The sequence below is a fragment of the Oryctolagus cuniculus genome, chromosome 8, assembly GCF_964237555.1.
Source record: "Oryctolagus cuniculus chromosome 8, mOryCun1.1, whole genome shotgun sequence".
In the NCBI taxonomy this organism is placed as follows: domain Eukaryota; kingdom Metazoa; phylum Chordata; class Mammalia; order Lagomorpha; family Leporidae; genus Oryctolagus; species Oryctolagus cuniculus.
The window spans coordinates 137,986,298-138,001,786 of NC_091439.1; the positions used below are offsets into that span (position 1 = coordinate 137,986,298).

At 42.4% G+C, this 15,489-nt stretch overlaps 1 protein-coding gene across 14 annotated transcripts in view; it reads right to left on the bottom strand.

The window, feature by feature from the left end:
• Nucleotides 1–15,489, bottom strand: part of RAPGEF2 (Rap guanine nucleotide exchange factor 2) — a 275,299-nt gene that overhangs the window by 40,709 nt on the left and 219,101 nt on the right. For all 14 annotated transcript variants that reach the window (XM_008273492.4, XM_051831661.2, XM_008273491.4 and 11 more), the window contains 2 exons: nt 6,769–6,946; nt 533–669 (listed from right to left, as the gene is read on the bottom strand). In XM_008273492.4, coding sequence (XP_008271714.2) covers nt 533–669; nt 6,769–6,946 — 315 coding nt within the window. The remainder of the gene's footprint in view (nt 1–532; nt 670–6,768; nt 6,947–15,489) is intronic.

A 15,489-nucleotide genomic window follows, 5' to 3' on the forward strand; every position in this document is an offset into this window, starting at 1 on the left:
TCACTGATCCGCCATTGTAAACATGGAACCAAGAACTCAAATGAAGTGAGCTGCCTATCAAGTTCACAGTACAGGAACAAAAGCCACATGTCCACATATTTTCAAACACCTAGCTCAGACATCATTCTTCCAATTTGACCTTGCACGTTCTTCTTTAAACTGATACAAGGAAAAACATTTATTCTGCCTCCCAAAGTGCATGTTGAACAAAATGAAACAATTACCTCAATAAGAATAACGTTTTGTTCTAACAAAAAGCATTACAGGAACATTTAAGATGTGAAAACTGGAAAGTTAATACATCAAAAAAATCACTATCAATATTTTATGTAATGCTCATATAATAGAAAATAAAACTGTGAGTTTGGAATACTGTGACATAAGAAAGTATATAATAATTCTTGATTTATTCAAACTTATGATGTCTGCTTTTAAAAAGAAAAATAGTAAACAAAAAAAATTGAGTTTCTGTTCTAGGACTGTCCTAAAAGATCCTCAAACAGAAACTCAAGTGGTAGAGCCGTTCACTAACCTCTTCACCATCATTTAACACTATAGTTCCTGCTCTTTCCACCACCGCGAACACCATCACGGCACAGAGTTCTCGTCTCACCGACATCGTCATGTTGGCAAAAGCAGGCAACTGGTGCATGAATTCCAGGAGTTGTTCTGAAAAGCAAGCAAAGATATTCCTGTCAGAACTACAACTTTTATCCAGAAATGGTGTCATCCCCTTGTTGATCAGAAGTACCAGTTTACACCATAACTCAAATTTTACTGGCACTGATGTTTAGGACATTTCAGTTGAAGAGGGGCTATGATCTTACTAAGCTCATATCGAGAGCTGAAATGAAACGGAGCTCTGAGAATTATCCAACAAGTCAGTAAGTCCATCCCAGTGAAAAATAAAACAATCAGCAGAAGTAACTGTCTTTAACTAACAAATATCCCAAGGGATATCTGTTATGGATCTAACAGGCTCATCAAAATTAATCAATTAAAATTTACAACATGATCTGATAAATGCACATGGCAACTGATCCCAAAGACTGGCAAAAAAAGAAAAGTTTGGCCATTGCTTCTCTCGGCAAGGCTGCGAACAAACAGCTGACTCGGGGATAGATTGGGCTGTTGGCAAGGACGATTCACGGTATCTCTAAGTCGCACATTTTGTACTTTTCGATCCTGTTTCACTACTACGAGGTAGCTTTACATTGCCTGCAAGGGCCTCTCCTGTATTGTTTTTCACTTCACAGGGAGGAAAGTGAGGTTCCAACTCATATAATTAGTGACATGAGTTGGGACTACGCTCCTCCAAAGCTCTACTGAACTTTATAGATAGTGATAAACAGCTTAGTGTGTATTGCCAGGCACTTAAATACATAATAGCTGTATTACTTTGGGCAAGTTGATGAACTTCCCTAAGGCATAGTTTTCTCATTTGTAAAAGACTACTATAATAGTCACCTTCACTGAACAGCTGTGAGAACCAAACGCAATGAAGATGATAAAGGCTTTAGCACCAATACCCAATAAAATAGTACTGCTATTGTGGCATTTTTGTTACTACAGGCATGATAGCATTCGACCTCTCAGCTAAATAAAAACTCTACATTTTTTGTTCCTACATAATCAACTGCCCCTGTGTATAATCCCTCTATCTGTTAAGATTCACTTAAACATTTGACGTTACTGGATATAGTTAACTGCGAAAACAAAGAACAATAGAGTTACATTCTGTGAAAACATGACGTTTCCAAAAGGAATGACAAGTGGGGTTTTCTGGCGGAGCTGGGTACGGTTCTGCTGTGATCAGATCTATGTCAGTCCTGCTGGGTGAGACTTCCTCACGAAGGGTCGCTCTGACAGGCATCCTGTCCAAAACGAAGGTGTTCTTCAACCCCACCCAGGGAGGCACTGCTGCAACAGCATTTTCAATAACAAAAAGATAAAACTATCAAAGCACAAAAACAGCTACGATCTCTTGAGTGCCATTTGTATTTCTGGAATGGGTAGGTGTACTTGTGTCATGCTGTAAAGTGGACTTCCTCCTAGGGACAGCCCTGAAGCAGTTTGAATACAACGCTAAGCGGTGACCCGCCTCGCCCCACGTCTGGAAGGCAGGAATTGCTATTTTATGAATGCGCTGATCTTCTGATCTGAGACGTGAAGGCACCTGGAGAAGTCACGGTCTGAGACCAGCACGCTGGAGTCAGCTGCGGCCGCTAGCCTCTGCTTCCTGTCCCGTCAGCCCTCATCACAGAACGCACACTGCGCTGTTCTTCCGTCTCCAGCAGCTGCTGCCTCTCCTTGGGCAAGCCGAGATTTACAGGTTAAGACAAACGTGAGAGCAGAGAAGACGAAGTGGGCAGAAAACACGAAACATCTTCACGCATACTCGCTCTCGTGATCTATGACGTGCTTCACACACGCTTCCTGCTCCGTGCACATTCCTGCTCTGTAAGGGGGTCACGAAGTCAGTTTCTGATTTAAGAGGAGTGACCAGCATGAAAGAAAATATAACAGGAGAGAAAATAGCCATGTTACACCTGCTACAGGATAAATACAGGAGGCAGCAAATTTTTTTGAAATTTGACCTTGCACGTTCTTCTTTAAACTGATACAAGGAAAAACATTTATTCTGCCTCCCAAAGTGCATGTTAAACAAAATGAAACAATTACCTCAATAAGAATAACGTTTTGTTATAGTCAACCTACACGATTCCCCAGGCTCAGTGGAAAACTCCGAAGTTCCACACATGCTTAACCAAACAGCACCTAAGCGTTTATAAGACTCTCCAAGACTCGACAACAGTATCATTAGCTTTGTGGTAACTTCTATACTAGTAGTTATTACATTGGAGGACCGAAACAATTTACAAAATAAAGAACTTTATTACCAGTCTTCATATATGACATATTATACACACACACACACATTTATATAGAGAGAGTATTTGATTACAGGGAGCTCAAAATAAACTCTAGTGTGGATGCCACGGGTTGGGTATGAGGTTGAAGGGATTAGGGTGAACAAGACTTCAGAGGTCAGGACGGGTCCTCAGTTCCCAGGACATATGCAAAGCAGCGGTCACAGATGGGAGAAGAAGTGCTACTTTCTTTTCTGTTTCATGATAGAAATATTAGAATTATACACTAATGTACTAGGATGATATACTGTTGTGCTATATCCTATTTTGTTAGTTAAGGAATAATCCAGTTTATGAAAAACATTAATCTTAAAAACGTTTTCTGGTTAATATGACACTAAAAACAAATAATCAGCTTATAGACACCACAAGCCGAAGCCAATTCAGAAAATTGCTTATCTTGGTTCGTCTGATTAGATTTTATATAAAAATACATAATATTAAATTTTTTAAAAAACATTCTGGAGTTTTTCTGGTAGGACACGAGGCAGGAGGAAAAAGAAGTCCTTGAGTTAAAAGTAGCTCTCTCTACCTTAATATATTAAAGCCCTTAAAACAAAATATTCACAAGCAATTGGTGACTGAGTACTTACAAAGTTTGGAGTTTTAGAGTGAAAATGAACATGATAAAGTCCCTCTCTTCAAAGTGCTGAAACAAAGGACCAGCCAAGAATCTCGGGGAACCCAAAGGAAATTTGCTCCCTTCTTGCAGTTGTTGAAAATCTGAGAGGCAGGTGTCTCACCTAGTGGTTAGGACGCCTCCATCCCACATTGCAGCGCCTGGCTTTAGGTCCCCGCTCCTGACTCCAGCTTCCTGCTACTGCAGGCTCCGGGAGGCAGCAGTGATAGCTCAAGCCATTGGATTCCTGCCACCCTCATGACCCAGCCCCAGCCATTACACCATTTGCAGAGTGAACCAGCTGATGAGAGTTCTGTCTGTCTCTCTCTGCCCTTCAAATAATCATATTTTTAAAAAGAACAAATATTAGTGATTTCATTTAATTTGACCTAAACATTCATGTCTGCACATGTGCAGTCACACACATTCCGTCCCCCGACCCCAGACTGTTTTGCAGGAGTGGAAGAAGGTTAAGTAGGAAGAGAAGAGTCTAAAGAAATCATCAATCACATAGATGTTTGTAGTTCATATAAAAGATGGCTCGTTTTAACAAAGTACTGGAGCATGAGTGAGATTTAGTGACAGAGTAACAGCAAACGAGCTCGAGTTCTCTCGTGTTGTTTAATTTTGAAGGTTACGCCGGTGCTGCGGCTCACTAGGCTAATCCTCCGCCTTGCGGCGCCGGCACACCAGGTTCTAGTCCCGGTTGGGGTGCTGGATTCTGTCCAGGTTGCCCCTCTTCCAGGCCAGCTCTCTGCTGTGAGCCGGGAGTGCAGTGGAGGATGACCCAAGTGCTTGGGCCCTGCACCCCATGGGAGACCAGGAGAAGCACCTGGCTCCTGGCTTCGGATCAGCGCGGTGCGCTGGCCGCAGAACGCCGACCGTGGCAGCCATTGGAGGGTGAACCAATGGCAAAGGAAGACCTTTCTCTCTGTCTCTCTCTCTCACTGTCCACTCTGCCTGTCAAAAAATAAAAATAAAAAAATAAATAAAATTAAAAATAATAAAAAATTTTGAAGGTTACAATACAGCATTTTTCAAGATCTTGTGTAAACCAAACAACACTCTTCAGTCCTTCTCTTTAAGGGTAATGATTTATTACTCCACATACATGTAGATTTGATAGCAGTAACCATCTGAATTGTCACTGCTTCCAAGCGATTTTGTATTGAAACAAATGTTATTTACTGTAGAGATTATACAGACAAGCTCATTTTTTTTCTTAAAAGAGACAGCTTTGTATTTATATTTATTCACAGAAATAAGCACAGCTCTTGCTTTCCAGAAATTCTGGGAGAGAAAGCTTCTCACGTATAAAGTGAAAGTCTTAAATTTCCAGGAATGACAAACACGCTACATATTTTAATAACGTGCACGTTCTTCCGCAACTGCGCTGCAATGAACAGATTCCACAGGTACGAAAGGATGACTTCCATCCACATCAATGTGTTCCATGTTGCTAAAAGAAAGAACACACACAGCTCCGAGCAAGGATTCTGGATTAAGATGCTAAACTGAACACACTGCAATGTAAATCTTTCTTTAAAGCTACAATGAAGAAGTTTTAAAAAGAAGTTGGCAAGGACAAAGAATGAGAGAGCGAAATCCAATTCTGGATGCTGGAAATCCCATAAACATGCGGTATCGGACCAAGAAAGCAAAATCCTGAATCCTTAGGGAGTAACACTGAGGACAGCGCTGTTCAGTGCTCACTCCTGTGTCCACTGGCCCAGCCCCGCTTCACCCGTCCTCACTGAACTCGCCACAACCTGCTTACACACAGCCCCCCTAAAAGACAGAAAGACCGCAAGGACCTCATCTCTCTGGTTCCCCACCGACATGCCAGGAGCCACAGAAACGCTCCGTACACAGAAGCGGCAGAACCACACTGGCTGAAGACATACATCTCACATAGTCTGCAATTCTTAAAAACAACTTTAACTCAGTTTTGAATATCTAATGCAAGGCTCTGGTTTTCTACCTTTAATTTCCTCGCAGATAGTTGAAATATTAGAAGTTCCTCTTCACTTGGCGGTCTACTCAAACACGGGCAGCAAGCTGCTCGACCGCACGCCCACACCCTCCTGTCCCTGATCCCATACACGTGGGGCATAGAATTTCTCCTGAAATACATACTGGCCCAAGAGCTGGAGCAGCGGTGGAAGCAACGCCAGGCAAGGGTGATTACGGATTTCAGAAATATGCCAGGGGAGATGACTCTCCAGAGAGGTTGACCTCAACCACTGTATTTATTCCAACAAAGAAGTCAGAGTCTGGGAGCCATCCCCAAACACAAAGCCATCCCTTCTCCAAGGGAAAGGCGGGTGAAGCCAGCTGAATTTTTAAGCTTAGGGTACAACTAGAGGCTAAACTCTGTAGCCCCCATGCTGCTACCCTGACACTTGGCTGAATTCCTCCACTAGTCTCCTCTTCACATGTAACCAGGGTAGAATCAGATTCACGTATGGAAGAATTTTACCCGCTGTGGCTTGAGTTGACTAATGTTTACCTACAGAACCATGAGCTTAACAGAATAATCTTTACAAGAAATTGATAGAAGAAACAGATCACTTCTAACTCCCCCCCCTTTTGTCATAAACTAAGAAGCATGTGGGAAGGTTTTTACTAGGAAATTCTATTCAGTCTTTATTATTATTATTATTATATTATTATTATTTGGACAGGCAGAGTGGACAGTGAGAGAGAGAGACAGAAAGAAAGGTCTTCCTTTGCCGTTGGTTCACCCTCCAATGGCCGCCGCTCCCGGGGCACTGCGCTGATCCGAAGCCAGGAGCCAGGTGCTTCTCCTGGTCTCCCATGCGGGTGCAGGGCCCAAGGACTTGGGCCATCCTCCACTGCACTCCCAGGCCACAGCAGAGAGCTGGACTGGAAGAGGGGCAACCGGGACAGAATGCGACGCCCCAACCGGGACTAGAACCCGGGGTGCCGGCACCGCAGGTGGAGGATTAGCCTAGTGAGCCGCGGCACCAGCCCTATTCAGTCTTATTTATGCCTCTTGGAGGTACTGACTGGTTCAAGATTTTTTCAATAAACATTACTATTCACACAAAAGAAAGACTTTCAACACTGCTGTATACACAGAGAATTTAACAAACTACTGACTTCTCAAAGCCTCCATGTCTCACTCTACTGGATGAGACAATGGTCCCTCCTGGTATTCTGCATCACTCTCGGATGCCGTCTGTCACTCGAACTTACCAATGTCATCGTCCGTCCTGTCGATCGGGTCCTTCTCCAGGCAGTCTCGAACAATGTCCCTGCTCATCAGAGGATCCGACGCCCGCTCGATGTCTTCCTCATCGTCGTCGTCCTCGGAATCCACCGCCGTTTCTGGCAGCCCACTCAGGTCCATATCACCAGCCTCACTTTCGGTGGCCTTACACCAGAAAAAAAAATTTTTTTTTAACTATTCTAAGCAAATCAATTTCCTACTGCTTACTTTCATCCAACAACTATTTATGCATCAGACATTGTACTGCACAAAAGAACTACTTCAACAGAATATGAGTGATTTTTATCTCCTATTAAATGTTAGGTCAGGATTAATGTTTTTTATTTCAGTAATTACGATTTCTTATCTGAGCTGTCACATGGCATTTGAAGCAGAATTAAAGAGAAAAAAGATACTTGCTTTCATTCCACTTTTCAAAGAGAAGAGCTTAAGCTGAAAGCTCAAAGGTGACAATTTATTAATTATGAGCAGTTCCTTCTCCAGAAGACAGGTGTGAATTTGCCAACGTCAAGAATCACTTTTCCACATTAGATAGTCTTTATGACAAAGTGAACCACAAATCAAAGGTGATTTGATAAATATACAAACATATTATCGCTTGTTTAGATTATTCCAATGACCACACTCAAACTATAAATCAACAAATAGTTGGGGAGACCAGATCCCTAAAGATGACACATTCTGTCTTCCTTTAATCAAGTATAACTGATTGTATCACGAATTAAATTTCAAGCTACTAAGATACACACTAGGGGCTGGTGCTGTAGTGTAGCAGGTAAAGCCACTGCCTGTGGTGCTGGCATCTCCTATGCGTGCCAGTTTAAGACCCAACTGCTCCAACTTATCTTATGCATATTTTTCTTTTAAAGATTGGTTTATTTGTTGCAAAAGGCAGAGTTACAGAGACAAAGACAGAGAGAACACTCCCATCTGCTGGTTCACTTCCCGAATGGAAGCAACCGCTGGCCAGGTAGAAGCCTGGAACTCCATTTGGGTCTCCCGGTGGGTGCAGGGGCCCAAGCACGTGAACCACCCTCTGCTGCTTTTCCAGGCATACTAGCTGGGAGCTGGAGTGGAAGCGCAGCATCTGGAACACGAACTGGCACCTACTTGGGATACTGGCATCACAAACGACGGCTTAACCCACTGTGCCACAAAGCCAACCTCCTTGCACATCTTTTAACATGTGCACAGAGTACAGACGGGCACTGTGGCACTGAAGACAGAAAACAAATTTCTCTTCAATAATTTCTTTAACTAAAGGTTCTTTAATTTTAAAATAGCTAGTAAAGACTAAGAGATGAAAAAAATATTTTTAGAGCATCCAAAATAAATCATTATCACTTAAAAGAATTATATTGAAGTCTTCCAAAGAGTACAGATTTTCAAATGTTCACTGGATCCATGTCACCAAATCTGAAACCTCATTTCTGGAAGTGATCATAGTTTGCTGTCCCTATGTTTTCCATTCTCTAAGAAATAACATCTTCATAAAAAATTCATTAAAACTGTAACTTGGGAGGATTAGTTTTATTTAGGCTCAATATCCATTTTGTTTTAAAACGCTATTGAATTCTCCGAATAATATGTTTTAAAAGAACTTGATATTCAACAGATTTTCAGGAATCTACTAATAACACTGTCTCCTGAGGAAGGCATTTGGATGCTGAGTTAAAAGTTTAATCACATAAATTGCTTTCCAGGAAAAATCTCAACCTAGTGTCTGCTAACTTTATATTCACAGAATAAAGAAACAGAGTTCAGTGGCTCCAAATCGTACCGCTACATGCGTCATGGGATTGTAGCGAGACTTAATCTCCACGAGCCCCAGTTTTACCATCTATAAACTGCAAATACAGCTTCTAGCCTCTTACAAGTCTTCTTTTGTATAAAATAAGGGAAAAGAAAGCCAGATACAAGCAGAGGAGAAATCCCTTCCTTACACACTCTACACCTTACTACTTGTGCGCCTTCTACCTTTCTGCTTATCAGCAACGAGCCTTGAACACAACTATTATATGCTGATTGTTTTTAATGATTTATTTATTTAAAAGACAGAGCTACAGAGAGAAATAGAAAAAGAGATCTTCCATCTGTTGGTTCTCTCCCCAAATGGCCACAAGGGTCAGAGCAGAGCTGACCCAAAGCCAGAGGCCAGGATCTTCTGTTGGTCTCCCATGTGGGTGCAGGGGTCCAAGGATTTGGGCCAATTTCTACTGCTTTCCCAGGCCATAGCAAAGAGCTGGATTGCAAGAGTAGCAGCCAGGTGTAGAATTGGCACCCATATGTTTTCTGGCACCACAGGTGGGGGCTTGGCCCACTATGCCACAGTGCAGGCTCCTAACATTGACATTTTATATTTAAAGGGCATCTAATTATATTTGTCTCAGAAGGTAGCAGAAAGCCTTATATATTTCAGTAGGCAAGTAATTCTTGTACTAAATTAATCTACCTTATACATGTGTAGCTTCATACAGGTTTAGTTTCCTGGTAATATTTAAATAGTAATATGCTTTTAAAATTAATATTCTCGGGTAGATATTGAAAGCTCTATGACTTCCTTAAATAAAAAGGGACTATCTGGGGTAGTTGTCTGGCACATGGTTAAGGTGCCACTTGGGATGCCACATCCCATACTGGATTGCCTAGGTTTGAGTCCCACCTCCACTTCCAATCCAGCTACCTGCTAGTACATACCTTGGGAGGCAGTTGGTGTTAGCTCAAGTACATGGGTTCTAGCCACCCACAGAGGAGACCTGGATTAAGTTCTAGGCTGACCTAACCCAGGCCCAGCTGTTACATGCATTTGGAGAAAGAACTAGAGAATGTAAGATCTGTTTCTGTCTGTCTGTGTGTGTCTATCTATGTTTCTGTCTTTCAAGTAAGCAAAAAATAAATGAATAAATTTTAAAAGCGGATTAATTACATTCTGCTGTTGTGAATACAGTTCTTATGAACTGCTTATCTGGTATTTGGGGTGGGGGCATAAGGAAATCAAGAAAATGAACAGTTTTTTAAAAATAATTAATTGATTGAGTTTATTTGAAAGGCAGACAGATAGACACAGAGAACTCTCCCATCTGCTGATTCATTTCCCAAAAGTTCCCAACAGCCAGGGTTGGGCTAGGCTGGAACTACAAGAAGGAACTCTATCTAGGTTTCCCACACGAAAGGCAAGGACCCAACTACTAGAGCCATCAACGCTGCTTCCCAGGATGTGCACGGGCGGGAACCCGGATGGGGATCACGGCCGAGAACTAATCCCGGGAACTCCAATACGGAATATGTATCCTGAGTGGTGTCTTAACTGCTGTACCAAACCTGAGGAAACTGCAAATGCTTTAAAGGCTCTTAAAACGAAAGTACTGGGACCAGCACTGTAGCACAGCGGGTGAAGCCGCCACCTGCACTGCCATCATTCCATATGGGCGAAGTTCAAGACCCGGCTGCTCCACTGCCAATCCAGCTCTCTGCTATGGCCTGGGAAAGCAGCAGAAGATGGTCCAAGTCCTTGGGTCCCTGAACCCGTGTAGGAGACCCAGAAGAAGCTCCTGGCTCCAGCCATTGCAGAAATTCAGGGAGTGAGCGAGAGGATGGAAGACCCTCCTCCCCCCTCCCCCCTCCCTCCGTCGCTCTCTCCCTCTCTCTCTCTCTCTCTCAAGTCTCTGCCTCTGTGTAACGCTGCCTTTCAAATAAAAGAATCTTTAAAAAAAGGAAAGTACTATGTCATAATAAAAATAACACACTGTAGGATTTTTAATCATTAAACACTTTAAAATTATTTCCAAAAATGAAGTTTTGCTTAGTAAACATCCCACACATACTTCTACATTTCAGAGGCTGTTTAGTAAGTACTCTTGATGCAAATAATTTCTATGCAGAATTTCAAACCTATATAATTAAACCAAATAGCAGTTAATTTAGACCCCAATATAAATTTAGACTAGAAAGTTATACTGAATGCTCTTATGGATGTTAATGTAAGAAAGACAAGAGAGTAAGTAGCACCACATAAAACCATATATATGTGGAAAGTATAAAAATATATTTAGACATAAACATAATGGTTGCATTAAGTTTAGTTTGAATATCAGAATAGCTTATGTTTTTCTAATTACATGCTATCATAGATTTTCACTTCAATTTAGATTTTGAATTTATATATATATATAACTAAAGGCAAGGGACAAATTTTAAAGCTCTTAATGTAAATTGTTAGGTTGCTTTCCAAAAATTTCAATCTTACCAGGAGTGTATAAAAATGTCTGCCTATAAGTATTTAAATAAGAAAATCTGTGCTAATTTAATAGGCAAGCCAGTCTCGTTTTTAAGTCCTCATATGGAGCACTCAATTACCCCCATGTTTTAAATACTTTATTTAAGGTACAGACATTCGTATTTTTCTTTCCATCAACCAACTATTCCTGTCCTTTGAATATTTATTTCTATATTATGTCGAGTGTTTTTCTTATTGCTTTGTATAAATTAGTGACATTCTGACTTAAATCTTTGTCTCAATTGATCCTTTAATTATTAAATGTTTGAAACATTACAAAATTAGAAGCTCACTAAATCTTTAAGTGAAATTCACTTTATTTATGATATAAAGTGACTATAAAGTGATTCCCCCACTTCAAAAAGTTCACTCCCCCACTCATTAACAAGAGGTCTTCAAAAAGTTTGTATAAGATATGTATTATGAAACAAACTGTGCACGAACTTCAAATCTTCCTCAACAATATGAACATAATTCTGTTTTTCCAGGAACCTCTGGAGCCTTGTTGTGCTTAATAACCCATGGCTCACTTCAGTGAGTTGTGAGGTTGGTGCTATCGCATGTCACATTCTTACATGAATTCCATTTTGCTTGAACTGTTTGACTGATTTATTTTTGTTCAACTACTTCTAGCCCACCTAAGCAACCCACTGTGTGACAGTCACATCACTTAATCAGACCTTCTCCTGGCTGGAAGTGGCACTGTCTCGTGTCACTAACATAAGCGTTCTGCATTCTATCACAAGCTAGTGTTCTTTCACTTGCTTTCCACTTGCTTCTAGGGCCAGCCTCTCTCCACTCAAACAGGAGCTGCAGTCTAACGACTCTACGACCATGTCCAGCTCTCCTTCTCCCCCATCAGTTTATATTCCCTAGCCTAGCTCCATTCCATTCACTGAACACATGCCTTCTGAACGTGTACAGTTTCCTGGCACTGCACGGTGCACTGGAGAGAAGACGTGCACAAGACGGGTAAGTTCCCTGCCTGCCTGAAGCCGTCATCCTGGAAGGCAGGCAGACGACATCGACAGCAATAATCATTTCCATTGCAATCCAGGAAGAAAACAGAATGACCAGCCAAGGAAGGAATCAATACGTAGGACTCCTCTGTAGAGGGAAATAAGGAAAGAACGCTACGAGGAGACAACCTGAAAACACAGGCAGGAGCTCAGCCTGGAGATAACGTACTGGAAAGCAGAGCACCAGCTTCACCTGACTGCGTGCTACACCCATTTAGCAAAACTTCAGTCCTGAGTGAAGCCAATCTTTGCTTCCTTGTGCTTACTGTGGAGAAAATTACTTAACAGGGCAGAGGGAGATCACTCCGTTTGAGGGCACCAACGCAATCGAGCCTCCAGTTTTCTGGCCAATTTGCTCCCCTACTCTCTGCAACCTTTATTTCAAAAACTTCCCTCTTCTCAAAACTCCCTACCCACCAACCCTCTCACTCTCCACCGATGAACTCCACTCTTCAGAGAGGAAACAGAGGCCACAGGACGGAACCCACTCAACTTCCAAATTCCTCGTGTCGAAGCTATCAGGATGTGTCCCTGTTACAACAGGGGGGGGGGGGTTCTTCTCCTAAGGTTACTCATTCCACTGGAATTCCTCTCCTCCCACCGTCTCAGTAACATTATTCTACCAGTTTCTCTCTTGTACTCAGCCTTCAATTCCAACCTCTTTGTGTTCAACTTGTGAACATGTATACTCACTTCAATATGATGCTTTCCACAAACAAACAAACAAACAAACAAGACTATTTAAGTCAGAATTGCACAAAGATAAAATGTGCTCCCCTGGAAGATGGTTACTCATCCCCAAAACTGTTCAAAACAAGACTGAATGCTTGGCTGGTGGAAAGCAGTAAGTGATTTAAATATGAAATTACAAGTTAAGGGATGAAGGTACACCTAAAAGCTTGTAGAAAAAAGTATTCAAGTTCATTTTCATGCAAAAACACATTTTGAAATACACGCATAGTTGCCATAACATGCATTTTTCACAACCAGCCGAAGAGCCCTCATCTGTATGTACGGATTTCTAAAGTTCTTGATAACAAAAGAAACTTTTCTCAGAATTCTATTTTTCACAAACTTTTAAAGTATCCATGCACATGTATCAGACTTCTCAGCTTGAGAATTACTGATTCAGAGAAAACAGGATTAGCCTTTACAGGATTTCTATTGAACGTTAAATTCTGCATAGCCAATCATTACATTTTTAGATACAGCTTTGGATTTTTATATTTTTTCTTTTAAAGAATTATTGATTCATTCAAAACAAGGCAGAGTTTCAAAGATAGAGGGAGAGTTACAGAAATCTTTCATCTGCTAGTTCATTCCCCAAATGGCTACAACAGGCAGGGCAGGGCTGGGCCAAAGCCAGAAGCCTGGAACCCCATCCAGGTCTCCCATTCTTGGGCCATATTCCACTACTTTCCTGGGTGAACAAGGAGCTAGATGAGAAGTGGAGTAGTCAGGAACTGAACCAGCACCCACATAAGATGCTGGCATCCCCGGTGGCACCATAACCTGCTGCACCACAGTGCTGGCCCCAGTCTGTAGACTTTTCTTGACAGAGGATATGAATGTATAGGCTACATGTCTGTGATCAAGTTTAAAATGAAGAGCCTTGGGGGCCAGCGCTGTGGCGCAGCGGGTTAAAGGCCTGGCTTGAAGTGCCAGCACCCCTATATGGGCACCGGTTCTAGTCCCGGCTGCTCCTCTTCCAATCCAGCTCTCTGCTGTGGCCTGGGAAAGCAGTGGAAGATGGCCCAGGTCCTTGGGCCCCTGTACCCACATGGAAGACCCAGAGGAAGATTCTCGCTCTTGGCTTAGGATTGGCGTAGTACCTCCGGCCGTTGCGGCCATCTGGGAAGTGAGCCAGTGGATGGAAGACCTCTCTCTCTGTCTCTACCTCTCTCTGTAACTTTTTCAAATAAATAAAATAAATCTTAAAAAAAAAAAAAAATGAAGAGCCTTGAAATTCAATCAAATGAATCAAAACACTGTGCTGGGAGATCCTCCTCTTCATCCATATCCAAAGATAAAGTCAGACGGCAGGCCAGTTCTGTCAGAGCAAGTGGGAACTCTCACCCACACTCTGGTTTCTCAGAGTCTGATGACAAGAAGTACCGCCAAGAACTTCCTCATGCCTCATCCAGCTACTCAGGGAAGAGCACATAAAGCTAAAACCAGCCCCAGGAAACGCCTCCATCCATGACACGAACGAGTTAGCACATGCTTGTTGCACACGCTGGCCTTCCAGGGCACTCATTTATGCGTGCCTAATGGAAGGAAGCAGTGATAACTGCCGTAACTCCCAGTTGTATTCCCACTATAGATCTTCAAAATGTATAATCATTATTTCAAAAATTTAGAGGACATGGGCTGGCATTGTGGTATAGTGGGTAAAGCCACCACCTGCAGGGCTGGCATCCCATATGGGGGCCAGTTTGAACCCCAGCTGCTCCGCTTCTGAGCCAGCTCCCTGCTAATGCACCTGTGAAGGCAGCAGTGGACAGCCCAGGTGCTTGGGCCCCTGAACCGAAGTGGGAGACCTGGAGGGGAGCTCCTGGCTCCGGCCTGGCCCAGCCCTGAACATCACAGCCATTTGGGAAGTGAACCAGTGGATACAGGACCTCTCTGTCTCTCTAACTCTGCCTTTCAAATAAATAAAATAAGTCTTTTTTTAAAAAAATTCAGAGGACTAAACTTCTGCCATAATGTTACGATTACTATAAGCTAGAACGCAGCTTTTACTCACACTGTTCACTGCTCTGTGTAAATAAGCGCTTAAAGAAATGTTTTTTAAAAATCAGCCTCCAGAAATAGGCACAGGTGTGTGTTTGTGTGTGTATGCACACGTGTGCATGTATGTATGTGTGTATGCGAGTACGTGTACAGGGCAGGTAAATGTACCCTGACCCATTGCCATGTGAGACCCTTTAACATTTAAAATGGCATCAATGTCTACTGAGTTAAACTCCTAATGGATCAAAGTCAACATACAAATTTGTAATATGACCTTAAAGAGCCAGATCATTAAATTTCTTACTGCAAAAATAATAAAGAAATATTTAATCAGCTAAGAATTTGCAAATGATTGCATCTATGGCTAACAACACATTTTTTGAAAAATATATTTGGAGTCGGGGCTGGCGCTGTGGCATGGTAGGCTAAGCCTCTGCCTGCGGTGCCAGCATTCAATATGGGCGCCGGTTTGTGTCCCAGCTGCTCCTCTTCTGATCCAGTTCCCAGCTATGGCCTAAGAAAGCAGTGGAGGATGGCCAGGTGCTTGGGCCCTGCACCTGCACGTGAGACCTGGAAGAAGCTCCTGGCCCCTGGCCTCAGACCAGCTCAGCTCCGGCCATTGCAGCCATTTAGGAAAGGAACCAGGGTATGAAAGACCT